General features: G+C 44.6%; 1 protein-coding gene across 3 annotated transcripts in view; it reads left to right on the plus strand.

Annotated features, from left to right (window-relative positions):
• The window catches only part of MARCH8 (membrane associated ring-CH-type finger 8), a 181172-nt gene extending 172383 nt beyond the window's left edge, over nucleotides 1-8789 (plus strand). For all 3 annotated transcript variants that reach the window (XM_025208803.1, XM_025208894.1, XM_025208841.1), the window contains 2 exons: nucleotides 542-689; nucleotides 3450-8789. In XM_025208803.1, coding sequence (XP_025064588.1) covers nucleotides 542-689; nucleotides 3450-3754 — 453 coding nt within the window. In that variant the 3' untranslated portion in view covers nucleotides 3755-8789. The remainder of the gene's footprint in view (nucleotides 1-541; nucleotides 690-3449) is intronic.
• Nucleotides 8790-13585: the final 4796 nt, after the last annotated feature.

Raw genomic sequence — 13585 nt, forward strand, 5'->3', positions numbered from 1 at the left:
AAGCAGCAGCAGCACTCATTTCTGGTCTCCAGAGCTGCATAAAAAAGGAGCTGTGGCCAGACCCTGTGCTGGTCAGCTGGTGAGCTCAGAGGTCTTGCAGCATGTGCAGAGCTTTGGCAAGCGCTGTGCTGACATGCCAGTGAGCTCAGAGAACTCACTGTGCATACATTGATGCTCCCCCCACAACCCCACGCTGGATCCACTCCTGGCTCAAGCCCCTATGTACAGACTGACCCAACGAGTAGCAGTGCACCCTGACCCAGCACAGCTCTAACAATCCACTGCTGCTCCCAATCAGCTCTGGGAGCATCAGTGGAGTCAGTGGAAGAAAGAAAAGATCAAGTCCCAGTCTCAGCTGCTTGAATTGGTACATGCTAGGTAAGGGCAACTACATCATATCACTCTTTTAAAGAAACGCTTCTGTGAGTCTAGGGAAACAATCTGCTGCCTATGAAGTGTGTTTACCAGTGTTCTTGTGATCATCTGCTGTTGCTAGAACAAACATCTCTAATCTCACTCTGCCTTCTGGATTTCTTACTAGTGGGAGAAGTTGCAGATGACAGCCAGTGAGAGGAGGAAGATCATGTGCTCTGTAACGTTCCATATCATTGCCATCACCTGCGTCGTGTGGTCTCTATATGTCCTCATAGACCGGACTGCTGAAGAGATTAAACAGGGACAGACTACTGGTATGTTACTTTGTTTTCTTTATCCTGTTGGTGACTGAATGCAAAGGGGAATACAACTTTTTTATTCAGTAAGAGCTTCTGGTTTCAGCAACTGAAATATAGCCACACTTCCATCAGTTACACTGTAAAACAAGTGCGACTTTTATATGTGGACACTTTTAAAATCAACCAAAATCTGTCTTGCATTGATTTACCTTGCATCTATGAAATAAAAGGGTGCGGACACTAATCTCATATAACAAGTTTTCTCATATAACAATACCAGTATTCAGAGTTTTCACATGCAAATTTGCATTTGTTTAAATAAATCAGTTTTTAAACTGGTGCATTTCCTAAGTTTAGATACAGCCTTAGGTGTTTGCTATGTTTTACTCTTTAATCTTGCTGACCAACACAGCTAAAAGACCAAGATCTAGATTCAGTTTCTCCTTTCAATTCAGGAGGAGTATTGTTTATTAAAACCACTCCATTGCAGAGTAAGTATACACTGGTGTTCCAAGGGACAGTTTGCCTTGATTAAATGTCACATAATATGTGAACCAGCATACTTCATATTGGACAAAAAATGAAAGTATAGCAAGTTAAAAGTGGGTGGGGAGACAGGATACTGGGCTAGATGGCCCATTGGTCTGACCCAGTATGACACTTCTTTTATGGGGACTTTTCACTGAACAGCTGATCTGATGACTGTGCTAGTTTTACCCTATGATAAGTGAAATTTAAGCTGGGAAGTATATCCATCACTAAAACAGGCTAAATCACTGAGGTTTTAAGTTTAACTTGCCATGGGAGTGAGAGGACTAACAAACAATTACCTGGCAGGGACTGCTCTGGAGCAAGCTCCCACCCCCTTTTAACTTGCTGTGAATTGTTGTTTTGTAGGTAGGATTTGTAGATACTTTGTAGCTAGGATTTGATTCTAGTTTGAATCTTAGATTGCAGGATTGGCAGTTTAGAAGCAAGTGTTGTTACTTAGAATGAAATTGCCATGCAAATAGTTGAGTATTAATAAACCTACAAGCTCATAAAGTTATGTTAGAATCTCTTTCTCGAGGGTAGAGCCAGCCTTCAAACTGTACACTTTTGATGACTGTCATTTTTCATTTTCAGTTTAGCTTGAATGTTCTTGATTATTTTTTTTTCTTTCTTCAGTCAAGAAGTTGCTTTGATTGAAAGTTTCTGGTCTTTCTCCCATCTGACAGCATCCTTTATATAAGTAGTGAAAATTGCTGGCCTCTTAATTTTGAGGGTTCAATATGATTATGAAAAACATATGCTTTCAAACACGTATAGCCTTCAGGTTGTTTTAGATGATAAATGTTTTAGAGGAGCATAAATTGAGTAATATGAATAGTTAGTACTCGATGCACAGTACTCTGCTTTGGCATCCACATGGGATGAGTGAGTACTCTGGTGAGAACTGTAGTGAGTTGCGAGAATGGATGCAGCTGTCACTGCCTTGCACTGGATGGATCAGAACTGTTCAGCTGGGTGTTATAGTTAGGGGGTCTACCTAACTCAAGGAGGTGGCTGGCCCGTTTCATGGGGAGATAGCATGGCCAGCCGCCACATTCACGGGCTGATTATGGTGGCCCCCTCCCCATCCTCCAGCATGCCTCTGGGCAAGAGACTTGCTGTCTTTGCCCCTCGCCACTGATTGGCTGCGAGGGCTCTCCATCATGCAGCCCTGCACTTCGCTGCCAGAAGAGGGGTGGGGCCACATCCCAGGCAACCCTCAGCCAATCAGTGGAGAGGGGCAGGGGCAGCAGCCACCTGGGACTGCCCTTCATGCAGGCAAACCTGCCCCCCACCCCTCTTTTCTCCCTGGTGGGTTGAGGAGCTGGGCCATAGAGCTGTGTGGACTGCTGGCTCACTCTGAGTAGCCTGCATTTTATTTTCAGTAAGACTTTTTTCATGGATTTCACGAGCAATGCTGGATTTCGTGATTTCTGCGAAATCTATGAAAATGTGATTTTGGTAGGTCCCTAGTCCTAGTTGTATGCTGCTGATCAATAATGGGGATTTAACTGTAACCAAGGGGCATGGATTCTTACCTTTGGAACAAGAGGGTCAGGGTCTGGGGTCTGTCACCAGCGCTGTCATGTAGTTCCAAGTGGCCAAGTATGGGCCAATGGAGAATCTTTAGAAAGCTGGGATTTTGATATGTTGTTATACATGGTTTAGGAAAGCGAACAGGCATGGATCAAAATGAAGGCAGTAGTCTTTCCTGCAGTGTCCTTGACTAGTCAATAGTAGAGAGGTTTGATATGCATAGTACTTGAATGAGGAGAAGATATTTAATATTAATGCTCCCCTTAAATCAAGGAAACTAAGGGATACTAAGATCTAGTGGCTAGAAAGCCAGGATGACAAATTCAAACTACCATTATTGTGGCATATTTTTTATAGTTGGCATCCATACAGATTGTGATCACAGATTGGAACCTAGGGCTGGAAGAGACTTCCTAGATCCCCAAGTGCAGTCCCTTGCTATTGCAGCAATCGCATCAACTATCCTCTTTTATAAATGGATTAATGCTTTCATTTGCCCATTTTTTTTCCTCTTTCATAAATGCTCCATTTAAAAATAGTAGGGTATAAAAAAGTTTGCTGGCTGTTATATTTGCCCTGTGTGGGATATTAAAACGTAAACTGTTTGTATTGATGGAACCCTGTAAACCCTCACTTAAAGATTTGCTTTATAGATAGTGTGGCCTGACTGATGTTAATTTGGTCCTTTTTTTCCCCACTTTCTTCCAGGGATTTTGGAGTGGCCATTTTGGACTAAGCTGGTGGTTGTAGCTATTGGTTTCACTGGAGGACTTCTGTTTATGTACGTACAGTGCAAAGTGTACGTACAACTGTGGAAGAGACTCAAAGCTTATAATCGAGTAATATATGTACAAAACTGTCCAGAAACTAGCAAAAAAAATATTTTTGAAAAACCTGCACTAATGGAGCCAAACTTTGAAAATAAAGAAATGCTTGGTGTTCACCATTCAGATACGAACTCTTCACATTACACGGAGCCAGAAGACTGCGGTGCAGAAATCCTTCATGTCTGATTGTTGGGGGGTTTTATCCTCTATGTTGTCAAAGATCTAAAACATCATTGTTTACTTCAAACTGCTCTACCTTTTCAATTTAACTAAATGCCTATGACTGGCAGATGAACATTTTTTTTCTTTTTTCTTTTTTTTTACATTTTTAAATGCTCTGATATACCTGTCAATATGTTATCATCTGCATACCTCTCAGTGTTTTGTCTCTCAGACTGACCTGAACAAAGAGACACAGGAAATATGAGTGTGAAGCAAGGCTTCAGTGCATGGCAAACCCTAGTGTAAACCATCATTGGCTTTATGGTGTGCGCTGCTTTCGAAAGACAGCTTTAATACGTCTCAGAATGCGTGTGGGATAACATTGCATCCGACTCTGAGGAGCAGCTGAGAGAGAACCATGAGAGCGCTAGAGTCTAATTTACTGCTAACACTGCCACTAACATTTGACTTAGGCAGCAGTTGTAAAATTATGCTTTACATATTGTGATAAAAGACTCACAAAGCATATAGCACTTTTTAAAATCTTTATTTTGTAATATAAGTGTCCAATGGGAATGAAACTTGAAAGAATGTCTCATTTCAGAATATCCCTTTTTAATATTCACTCTTGATCCACATCCATCCTATTAGATTCTAAACCTTTTGCCTTATTAAAAAAAAAACAAAAAACAACAAAACAACTAATATGGTTTTCAGCACATGCCCATGGTATCATAGTAAATGTAACACTAAAAAATCTGCCTCTTGGGTTTCTTTCCCCCTTTCAGGAGCAAATTTGTGGAAGAATATTGCACTTGTGACTTGTATATGGAGAATAGTGGATGTAGAAATGTTTGTTTCTAATGTGTAATGGTCGCAGTGTTCTCTTTTGGAGGGGTTGTTTTGCTTTTTAAAAAGATCAGCTACACAGTTAACAGACCTGAACACATTCCTGATGTAACTTTCATCCCAAGCTACTGGCGGAAGAGTGATGCTGTACCGGAAAAATGTGAGCTCTTAAAAAAATGAAACAAAACAAAACAAAAACTCATCACTGTTAATACAGCTGGACATAGTTTGCCTCTGTTAATGCTGTGTCATGTGTGACTCGTGTGAGAATTTGACATTATGAAGGTGCATTATTTGACACTGTAGATAACTTATAAGGAGTAAATATTGCATAAGAATTTCAGTCTCTTCAAAGGTAAGATTGTTAAGCTCAGATTGTGATATATTCCTTGGACAGAGTGGGTTTAGTTTGGTTTGGTTTAACTTTGCAAATGGCTCATTGAACTAGCTGCTGAACAGAAAGAGGCACAGTTCTGTAGTCCGTGTGGGTGTATCTACATTGCACCACTATCGTTCTCACTTGGAAGCATCATGCCCTGACTACACACTCCCACTCACCCTCCAGATCTGGAAAGGTGGCATTTAGCCTATTCCAGGGCATGCTTCTATGGTAGGTGTCAAGGCCATGGACTTGGCTATGGTTGAGAACAGCCACAGAGGGACACCCTGGAGTAGCCTTACTGTCTCATTTCCAGCCTTGGAGCATGTAAGTGGGAGTGGAATGGGCACATCTGGGGTCATCTCAGCTAGGACATATTGCAACCATGGTGTAAACAGTCTCTTGGAGAACTGGATAGAGGCATCTAGAAGTTTGGAAATATGTTGTGTTTTGTTAGGAAATCATTGCCTCAAGTACAGTCAAGTTAAAGTGAAGGCTACTCAGGGCTAATTTATGCAGAGTAGTGTGTCAGTGCCACACATAAGGGGAAAATAAGTCATTATGAAATAGCTCCCATGTTCGAATGGTGACTTGCTTTACAGGGGCTCAGTCAATCTCCCTGTAAAGTCAATGAGAATTTTTCCCTTTTGACTATTGTGGAAATTGCTCTGGACCTCTCATTTCGCTAGAAAATCTTTTGAAATATTGGCCTGGATCTCAGACTCCTTATTCAGGGGTTTCTCAGTCCATTCTCAAATAAAACTCATATTGAACATAAATTGGGCCTAATGAACATGTCTCCTCTTATGGATCCTAGAATGGAAGAACAGTAAGAAATCAAGGAGTTTTTCTTGAAATGTGGAATTGAGTTATTTATATCTCAATCTTTTGAATTAAAAATCTGCTTCTTATGAGACAGAAGAGGGAACATAGAGGACATGGACCTGTGGTCTTAAAAGTGTGTGTGTGTGTGTGTGCGCGCGTGCTTGCGCGTGCGCATACATGTGCATGTGTGTCAACTTCAAGCTTACTGGCTTCAGTCTTCATTGATAACATGGTCTCCTGTTCTTGAGATGCTTGAAAATATCACAAGCTTTTGGACAGTCTCTCAAGATGCACTTGTGTGTGCTATGGTGGGTGCCATTATGTCCCAGGATTACATGATGTAAGCAGGTGAAACCTCACTTCCACCATCTTGGCTGCAGTCATCGTGTCTCCATGCCTGCAGAGTCCATTACCTGTGTCTGCCACACTCTAAAGTGCAATTATACAGGGCCTCTTTCTGAACTGTCTTACGTGGGGTGCTATTGATTTCATGTCTTTGTATCTGAACCCAGATAATGCAGTGTTTTATTTTTATTTTGTGGAAGGTTATATAAGTATACTCAGGTAGGTTGAATACCAGGTCCTCAATGCCTTCATCCTGTTCTTAATACATTTCCATGCATACAAGCCTTCAAGGATTAAAAATTAACACACACAGCTTCCTTTAGGTTGTTGCCACATGTCATCCTATCTAATCCACAACCCTTTGAGAAACATCACTAAATTGACTGTATTCATCAAAATCCAAGATGATTCTGAGTTTAAGACAACTTTCCAATAATCACATTCTATACACGGAAAAAAATAATTTGTTATCATTTTCCATGTATAAAATTGAATTATTGGAGGGTTGTCTTAAATTCATCCCCCGGACCACTGCAGTGGCATGGGGACAGGAAGTGAGGAAGGCAGGCAATGGGAGACTCAAGCAGCTTGACCACTATTGCCTTACCGCCCCCCTCTCTCCCTCCAACACTTTGTCCCTTGCTGCTCCCATCATCTTTGCCCTCCTATCTGCAAACCTGCTCCCCATTGAGAAGATTTGGGATGCTATAAGGTTCTTTTCCCTAATTCATCTTTTCTGAGTGAAATTAGGGCATGGTATTTCAACCCTTACCAAGGCAAATAATAATTGTGTGTAGCCCTTTTGAAAGCAACAGAACTGTGAGAGTAAGAGCTGCAGAACTGATCATTTGTTTATTATTCTTGCTGACTTTTGTTCATCCTATCGACGTATCTCATGTTGATTCTTGCCCAATGGACTGTAAAACTACGTTTTGCTTCTTTACCACAGTGCCATCAGGTGGTATAATAAAGGCCATCAACAAGGGCTGCAAAGCATTTACCCTCATTCTGCAAGTTTTAGCATTCTCTCTGAACTTTGAGTGACAATGACCATTCTTTATCAAATCAGGCACTCTAAGCCTGTTGTCTTGGATGCTTTTCCAATAATCAGGTAAAACTAGAGTGGATTTTTGGCTCGTTTTACACCCACGATTCCTGACCACAGTCGATGGGCCTCCTGGTGTATAAGTGAGAGTAGAATTTGAGTCAAAGAGAACAGTAGCTTAATTTATCTACTACAGCATTATCTATAGACTGTCAGATCCAGCATTGGTTGTTTTCTGCAGAGTAGGGACATCATGAAATATAGTCTAATGGAAAATTTGCATTTCACTGTCTTACATAGTCTTGTCCAACATGTCTAGTTATGCTGAGGAAATCTCCTTCCTGTATATCTGCATGGTCATAAGCACACATTTAGAGCTACACATGCATGTTAGAGAAGGTTGATTCACTTTGAGATCATCATATGTTAAACCCCTACGAAATCTCAGGATTCTCTTAAACTAACTTTTTATGTGGGTGGGCAGGAGATTAACTAACAAACAAACAAACAAACAAACAAAACAAATGCATGCCATTGTTGCCCTGTATTCAAAAGAAATGGATGAGACCTGAAGACCAAGTTTTATAGAGATCATTGGTGTTCAGAGCCAGGATATCATGCAGCACATTGTAGAAGTATGGAAAATTCACAAAGGTGTAGATTGAACTGGCAGGGGTAAATGGTAGTGGATTGCTGTAAAGGAATTGTGTATCTTTCTTGACTTCTGACCTTCTATCAATTCAGCTTCACTGACCTAAGCATTAGCTCCTACTGTTGGGAAGAGAATTTGGGTGTACGGGGCCTTCCAACAGCACTGGGAGGACTTGGGAAGTACTGTCATGGCTGCACGTGGGATTTGATTCTTACGCCCCTGGATGACTGAATTAGGTGGGTGACAAACAGGCCAAATGCTTCTCACACAAAGGAGTGCTGGGATCTTGATGCCTGGAGTGGCTCTCTGTAGACAGTGAGATCTGCTATGGCGGTAAGTTTGTTTGTTTTGTTTTGTGTTTTTATTGTCCCTCCATGCACACCGCTTCAATGGCATTTGAGTCTCTGGTTCTGGTTTAGATCCCTCTAGTTTTCTGACACTGTGAGGGGCAAATACAAAAGCAACATTCTTGCGGGCTGGATTTTCACAGCATTATCCTAGATATGCAAATAAAATTTTTAAACAGGACCACTTATTTTGTGATTCTCCTGGGGTTTTTTAGTTTGCAATATTGCAGCATCTATGTATCCCAATGAAATACTGAAAATTAGCAAGCACTTGTCTTTGTATAGATGATAACTGTTAAAAATTACAGCTGATCTTGTATTTAGATAAAACATTTGTAGATAGGTGATTGTATACTGTTAATCAACTTTACACTGGCATGTGTTGTATAGTTTCTACAAGACACTTCACAATTCCGCAGAATTTTTTTAGTTATTTAGTAAATTTCTAGTAACTTAAATGTATAGTTTTGTATCCTTTTCTGTATGTTTGTTTTCTCAGTATTACCATTTGCAGAAGTACTATTAGTTTCTTAACTGTAATTGGTTATTTGTGCTGTGATACACAGGGTTGACTGCAGCAATAAAGCATTTCTATAAAAAAAAAATAAACCAAAGTAACTGGCAAGGAAATCCTTTTATTGCAAAGGGAGGTGCAAACCTAAGAGATACCAAGTCCTCCAGAAGAGACTTAATTGCAAACTTCATATGAAGGAAACTTCTGATCAAATGTCTGCTAAAGTAGAAGCCCAACGCATAGTGAGGACCAGTAGCTGGATGCTGATGATGCTGAAGGTGGGTTGTTTTTGAAGAAGGGTGAGCAACCTTGAAAACAGCTGGGTGGATCTCCAGTTTCTTGAGGAATATCTGTTAGATCAAATATAAGTTATTGGATACAATGCAGGACTCAGTAGAAGGTATTTTATATCTGCTATGCAGGAGTTCAGGTGAGAGGATCATAATACATCCTATGGCATTAACATCTGATCTTCCTCACTGGACACTGTGTGTTATTCCAAACTTTCAAGTGTTTTGAATCCACAGTTTTTATATGAATCCCTTTATGTGAATACTGCTGTTCTAGAGGTGTGTGGGGCTGGTCTGATAGTTTTTGTTTGCAAGACTAAATTTTTGTAAGGCCCTGGGGCAAATGAACATTAAGCTTTGGCTTTTTTGGCCAGGTCAGGTGTGGCTGTTGGAAGCGGGTTGAGCATATCTTCAGAGAACTGTCCTTAAATGTTAAGTCATAATATCATGACCCTTCCTTAGAATGGAAAGCCAGTAGCAGAGTTTGGGGAACAGATAGTGATGGGCCAAGGTGTGTGACACAATGGGCATAAAGCTGATAACATCTTCCCAGGTGCTGAACGAGTGAATGAAATCTAGAAAGTATTGTCCACAGCAAACTTCATTGGAGGCGCAGGAGCCTTTTCTCTCATTCTGTTTTATCAGAGTAATAGTTTCAGTATGGGAGTGATGTATATATGACACTTCCTCTGAGGGAGGCTTCTGTACTTCTCTGTGACTTGAAAGGCCCCATCCTGTGCCCAGTGAAGTTAATAAGGCTATTCATAAATGTTGCTAGATCAGGTCTATTCCCTAGCAAGAATTTGTGCACATTATTTTGCCTAGAGAGGGGCTAAGATGTTTTCAGGGCTTACCACTGATCTGCTGGAGCATATAATACTGGAGTGAGAGCTCAAAGAAACAGAGCAGTCTATCATGTATCTTGGGGGTCAGCAGCATTTTTGGGCAGAGTGCCAAAAACACCTGTAATCTTGACTTGTAAGATGTTGGAGTGCCAGGGGTGGACAGCAGGGAAGCTGAGAGGGGCCGGATCCAGTCCTGGCCCCTTCCCCACCATATGCCCTGAGGTGCCATGTGCCAGGCAAAATGCTTTTGTGTGCCATGCTCTGGCACCCGTGCCAGGGGTTGCCTACTACTGATCTAGCTGCAAGTGGAAGTCAGTCATAATAATCAAATGGTTTGAGGTAACCAAGTGTAGTAGCTAATCATAATTTGTTTCATCCACCAAGTGTCTTTCTTGCCAATGGACTTCACTGCCAGACTGAAGCACAGCCATCATCTGGGTAGAGCATAGCAGCTCGGCACTGCATTACTTGGCAGCTTAGGACAAGAAGTGAAGAACAGTCTCTGGGAGCAAAAGCTGAATTATACAGTCAACAATAATGAACCAGAACTACTTGGTGAGTGTTATTAACAACTGATGAAAGGAACAGCATAAGTTGCATCAGCATCAGGACAGTGATTATATAGGATAGGGACTGGTGATATGGGAGTCAGACATTCAAGTACATAAAGTCCACCTGGCTGCTTGTCAGAAGATGAAGATGTAAGGTGAAAGTTCCTAGGATACTTGGAGAAACAGAACTAGTGATCATTTGCTTAATGCAAATATCCTGCAAAAGGGGAAACCTTTGGCCAAGGCCTGATCACGGAAGGTGATTGTCCTAGAAATCATTGGGCAGTGAGGATGAGCTTGCAAAGGGTGGTGTGCTTCATTGAGTGGGTGGGGGTGGGCAGACACAGAAACTTGTTTTGTTGCAAGAGGCTCACAAATGACCAACCCAAAGGCAAGGATGTGTGATAGAGCCTGGCACTGCTGCAGCCTCTGCTCTGCTTGGGTACAGTGGTGCCAGGCACTTGTTAAGATAATGGCACTAGGGGATTGCAGGTTGTGCTGCTTGTGTCAGCCAGACTTATTGCACCCATGGGTTATCTTGCACCCATCCCTACATTTCCTCTCTGTCATGAAGGATCAAGGCCCCTTCTGAGGGGAAGGGGAAAACTGTCTACCTGGGGACTCCTGAAGAAGCAGCCTTATTTTGCCGCCCCCCCTTCCCCGCCCCCCCTCCCCGGGAGGAAGCCCACCCTGATGTGGCTTCACAAGAGCCAAGCCTCTGGCTCTGAGACCCTGGGTCTTCTCAGTCCCTGGCTTCCCCGGTGATCTGTAGCATCCCCATGTCCGAGAGCTTCTTTTTAGTCCAAACCTGGGAAGGAGCGGGTGTTTTATTCTTTAAAGAGGAGGGGTCAGAGGACCAACATCCCAAACAGCATAACAGGTTCTGCTCCAAAACAAGCAGTTTTTATTATGCCATTCCAGCTCACTCTGTCCTTCCACAGACTCCACTTGTCCTTCCTGGGGCCATCTCTGTCCCTCCTGGGACAACCTTTTTCCCATTTCTGGGTCTCTCAGGCCACACCACACAGCCACACTTGTCTGGATATGTGGTGCCGCAGACCCGTCTGCAGCACCACATACCGCACATTCGGCTGTTCCCTGCACTGCAGTGGAGCAGCACAGTGGGGTTTTTTTTACCTCCAGGGCTCAAAAAAAACCAACCCAAAAAACAGTGGCACCCATGGGGACAGCACATGCAGCTCAAAACCAGAGCTTGGCCGGCCAGATCCAGGCTCTGAGTGGCAGGATTGCTGCTGCTGCAGCCCCAGGAGCCCCTAGGAACCCAGGTAACGCTGCTAGAGCCAGCCCAGTGCTGACCCAAGCCTCCTCTACTCCACCTGAGGTAACTTGCTGCATGCCAGAGGGCACATGGCACAGGCATTCCCCAGGGACAACTAGTGGCAGCACTAGGTGTCCCACTGCTAGTTGTCCCCAGGTAAATAAATGTTCATGCTTGTGTGGACATGGCCTCAGAGTCTTGCTTGTTCTCCTCAAGTCCAGTCAGTTACCCATGCAACAGAACAGTTACAGAACTATAGTGTTCATCTGGGGACAGCACTCACCCAATGCAATGAAACATTATCATGGGGAACAAGTCGGAGAGTGGTTTCTGTGGCTGTCATCAGGCCTAGGCTACCATCTGCCCCTGAGGAGAAGAGGGCATAAAAATGTCCTATTTACAAGAGTTCTATGCAGCAAAGCTTGCTTACCTGGAGCCTCCACTCCAGCCCGCCCCCAAAGTGGTTCCAACAAGAGCTCAACCCACTTAAGTCTCTTCTGTCAAAGTCTTCCCTCCCACAAGCTCCCCATGCACCACCTCTCCTCTTCTCCAAACTTCCAGGGACTCCCTGTAAAGCCCTCCTTTGTGCTGTGAGAGCAGGGGGCTGTGCATTTCCCAGGACCTCTCTTATCTTAGCTATGTCCCCCTTTCTCATTCCCCACCCCCACCATAACAGGGACCCTGATCTCCCTTCAGGGGTTCAGTGTGTCCCCATATGCCCTCTGTCTCTAGCATGATCTCCCATTTTCTTCCCTCATGTACAGAAAATGGCTTACAGCGACCGTTGCCACAATGGGCTTATTAAGCCCCAAAACTTGAAGGAAATGCGCAGTAAGTTTTTCAACCATAAAATGTTACAGGATCTTTGGGGCATCTGGCAACTCTCTTGCTGCCAGATGAAGACCTCTAGCTGAAATCTTTTTCAGTAGGAGTTCCCTCTTTTGGAATTTAAAAGCAACCCAAGATCTACCCCTCGCCTCCCCCCCCACCCCCACCACCCCAGCCCAGCAGGTAAGTCTGTGGGGAGGGAAAGGGTGGAGGCAGATTGAGGCAGAGGGAGAAAAATTTATTTGGGGGCTCACCCCCCAGCAGGGAGGGCCCAGGGAGCACGTGCCCCTGGATCTGGATGCAGGGAAGGGTGGGGCGGGCTGCAGCTGTGGGCTGGGGCCAGGCTCTTCTGGGCAGGGAGGCTGGTGGCACTTGGAGAAGAGCTACGGGGAGGCTGTAGCCCACCCTCCCAGTGCTGTCACTTGCCGCTGCAGCCTGCCCCAGCGCAGCGCAAGCTCCCAGCCCTAGCCCACAGCGGCAGCCACCCTGCCCCATGCAGATCCTGGGCACACGGCTCCTATGCTCAGGGAGAGGGGAAGTCTGTGCCACGGTGTTCCCAGCTGTGCTGCACTGTGCTCGGGACAGGCAGTGGTGGCACTGGGAGGGGTGGTTGGGGGGGGCTACAGCAAATTTTTGTGTGGCTGCAACTCACCCGTGGCCCCACTGCCAGCGCCGTCGCCACAGGCTGGGCTTTTCCTGGCAGCCTAGCCCCCCTGCCAGTAAGAGCCTGGCTCTAGTCCGCAGCTGCAGCCCGCCCTGCACGCAGATCTGAGGGCATGTGCCCCCCATGCCCTCCCATGGTGCATGTCCCCACTTCCCCTAGACAAGCCGCTTGTGGGTCTATCCCGACCCAGCTTCAGGGCCTGTCCCTGCTTTAGCCCCACTCCTTCCCTCCCTCATTGCTGCTCCAGCCACCTGAGCTGGCCTGCATTGGGGTGGGGGGCATGTGCCCCGCGATCTGTGCGTGGGGCAAGGTGGCTGCTGCTGCACACTGGGCTTTGTGCCCCAGGCTTTGTCCCCTGCACTGCATCAGGGCTTGGGGTGCAAAGCCCAGAGCACAGTGGCAGCCACCTCACCCTGCACACAGATCATGGGAGCACATGGCC

Source organism: Alligator sinensis, unplaced genomic scaffold (genome assembly GCF_000455745.1).
Source record: "Alligator sinensis unplaced genomic scaffold, ASM45574v1 scaffold264_1, whole genome shotgun sequence".
Taxonomy (NCBI): domain Eukaryota; kingdom Metazoa; phylum Chordata; order Crocodylia; family Alligatoridae; genus Alligator; species Alligator sinensis.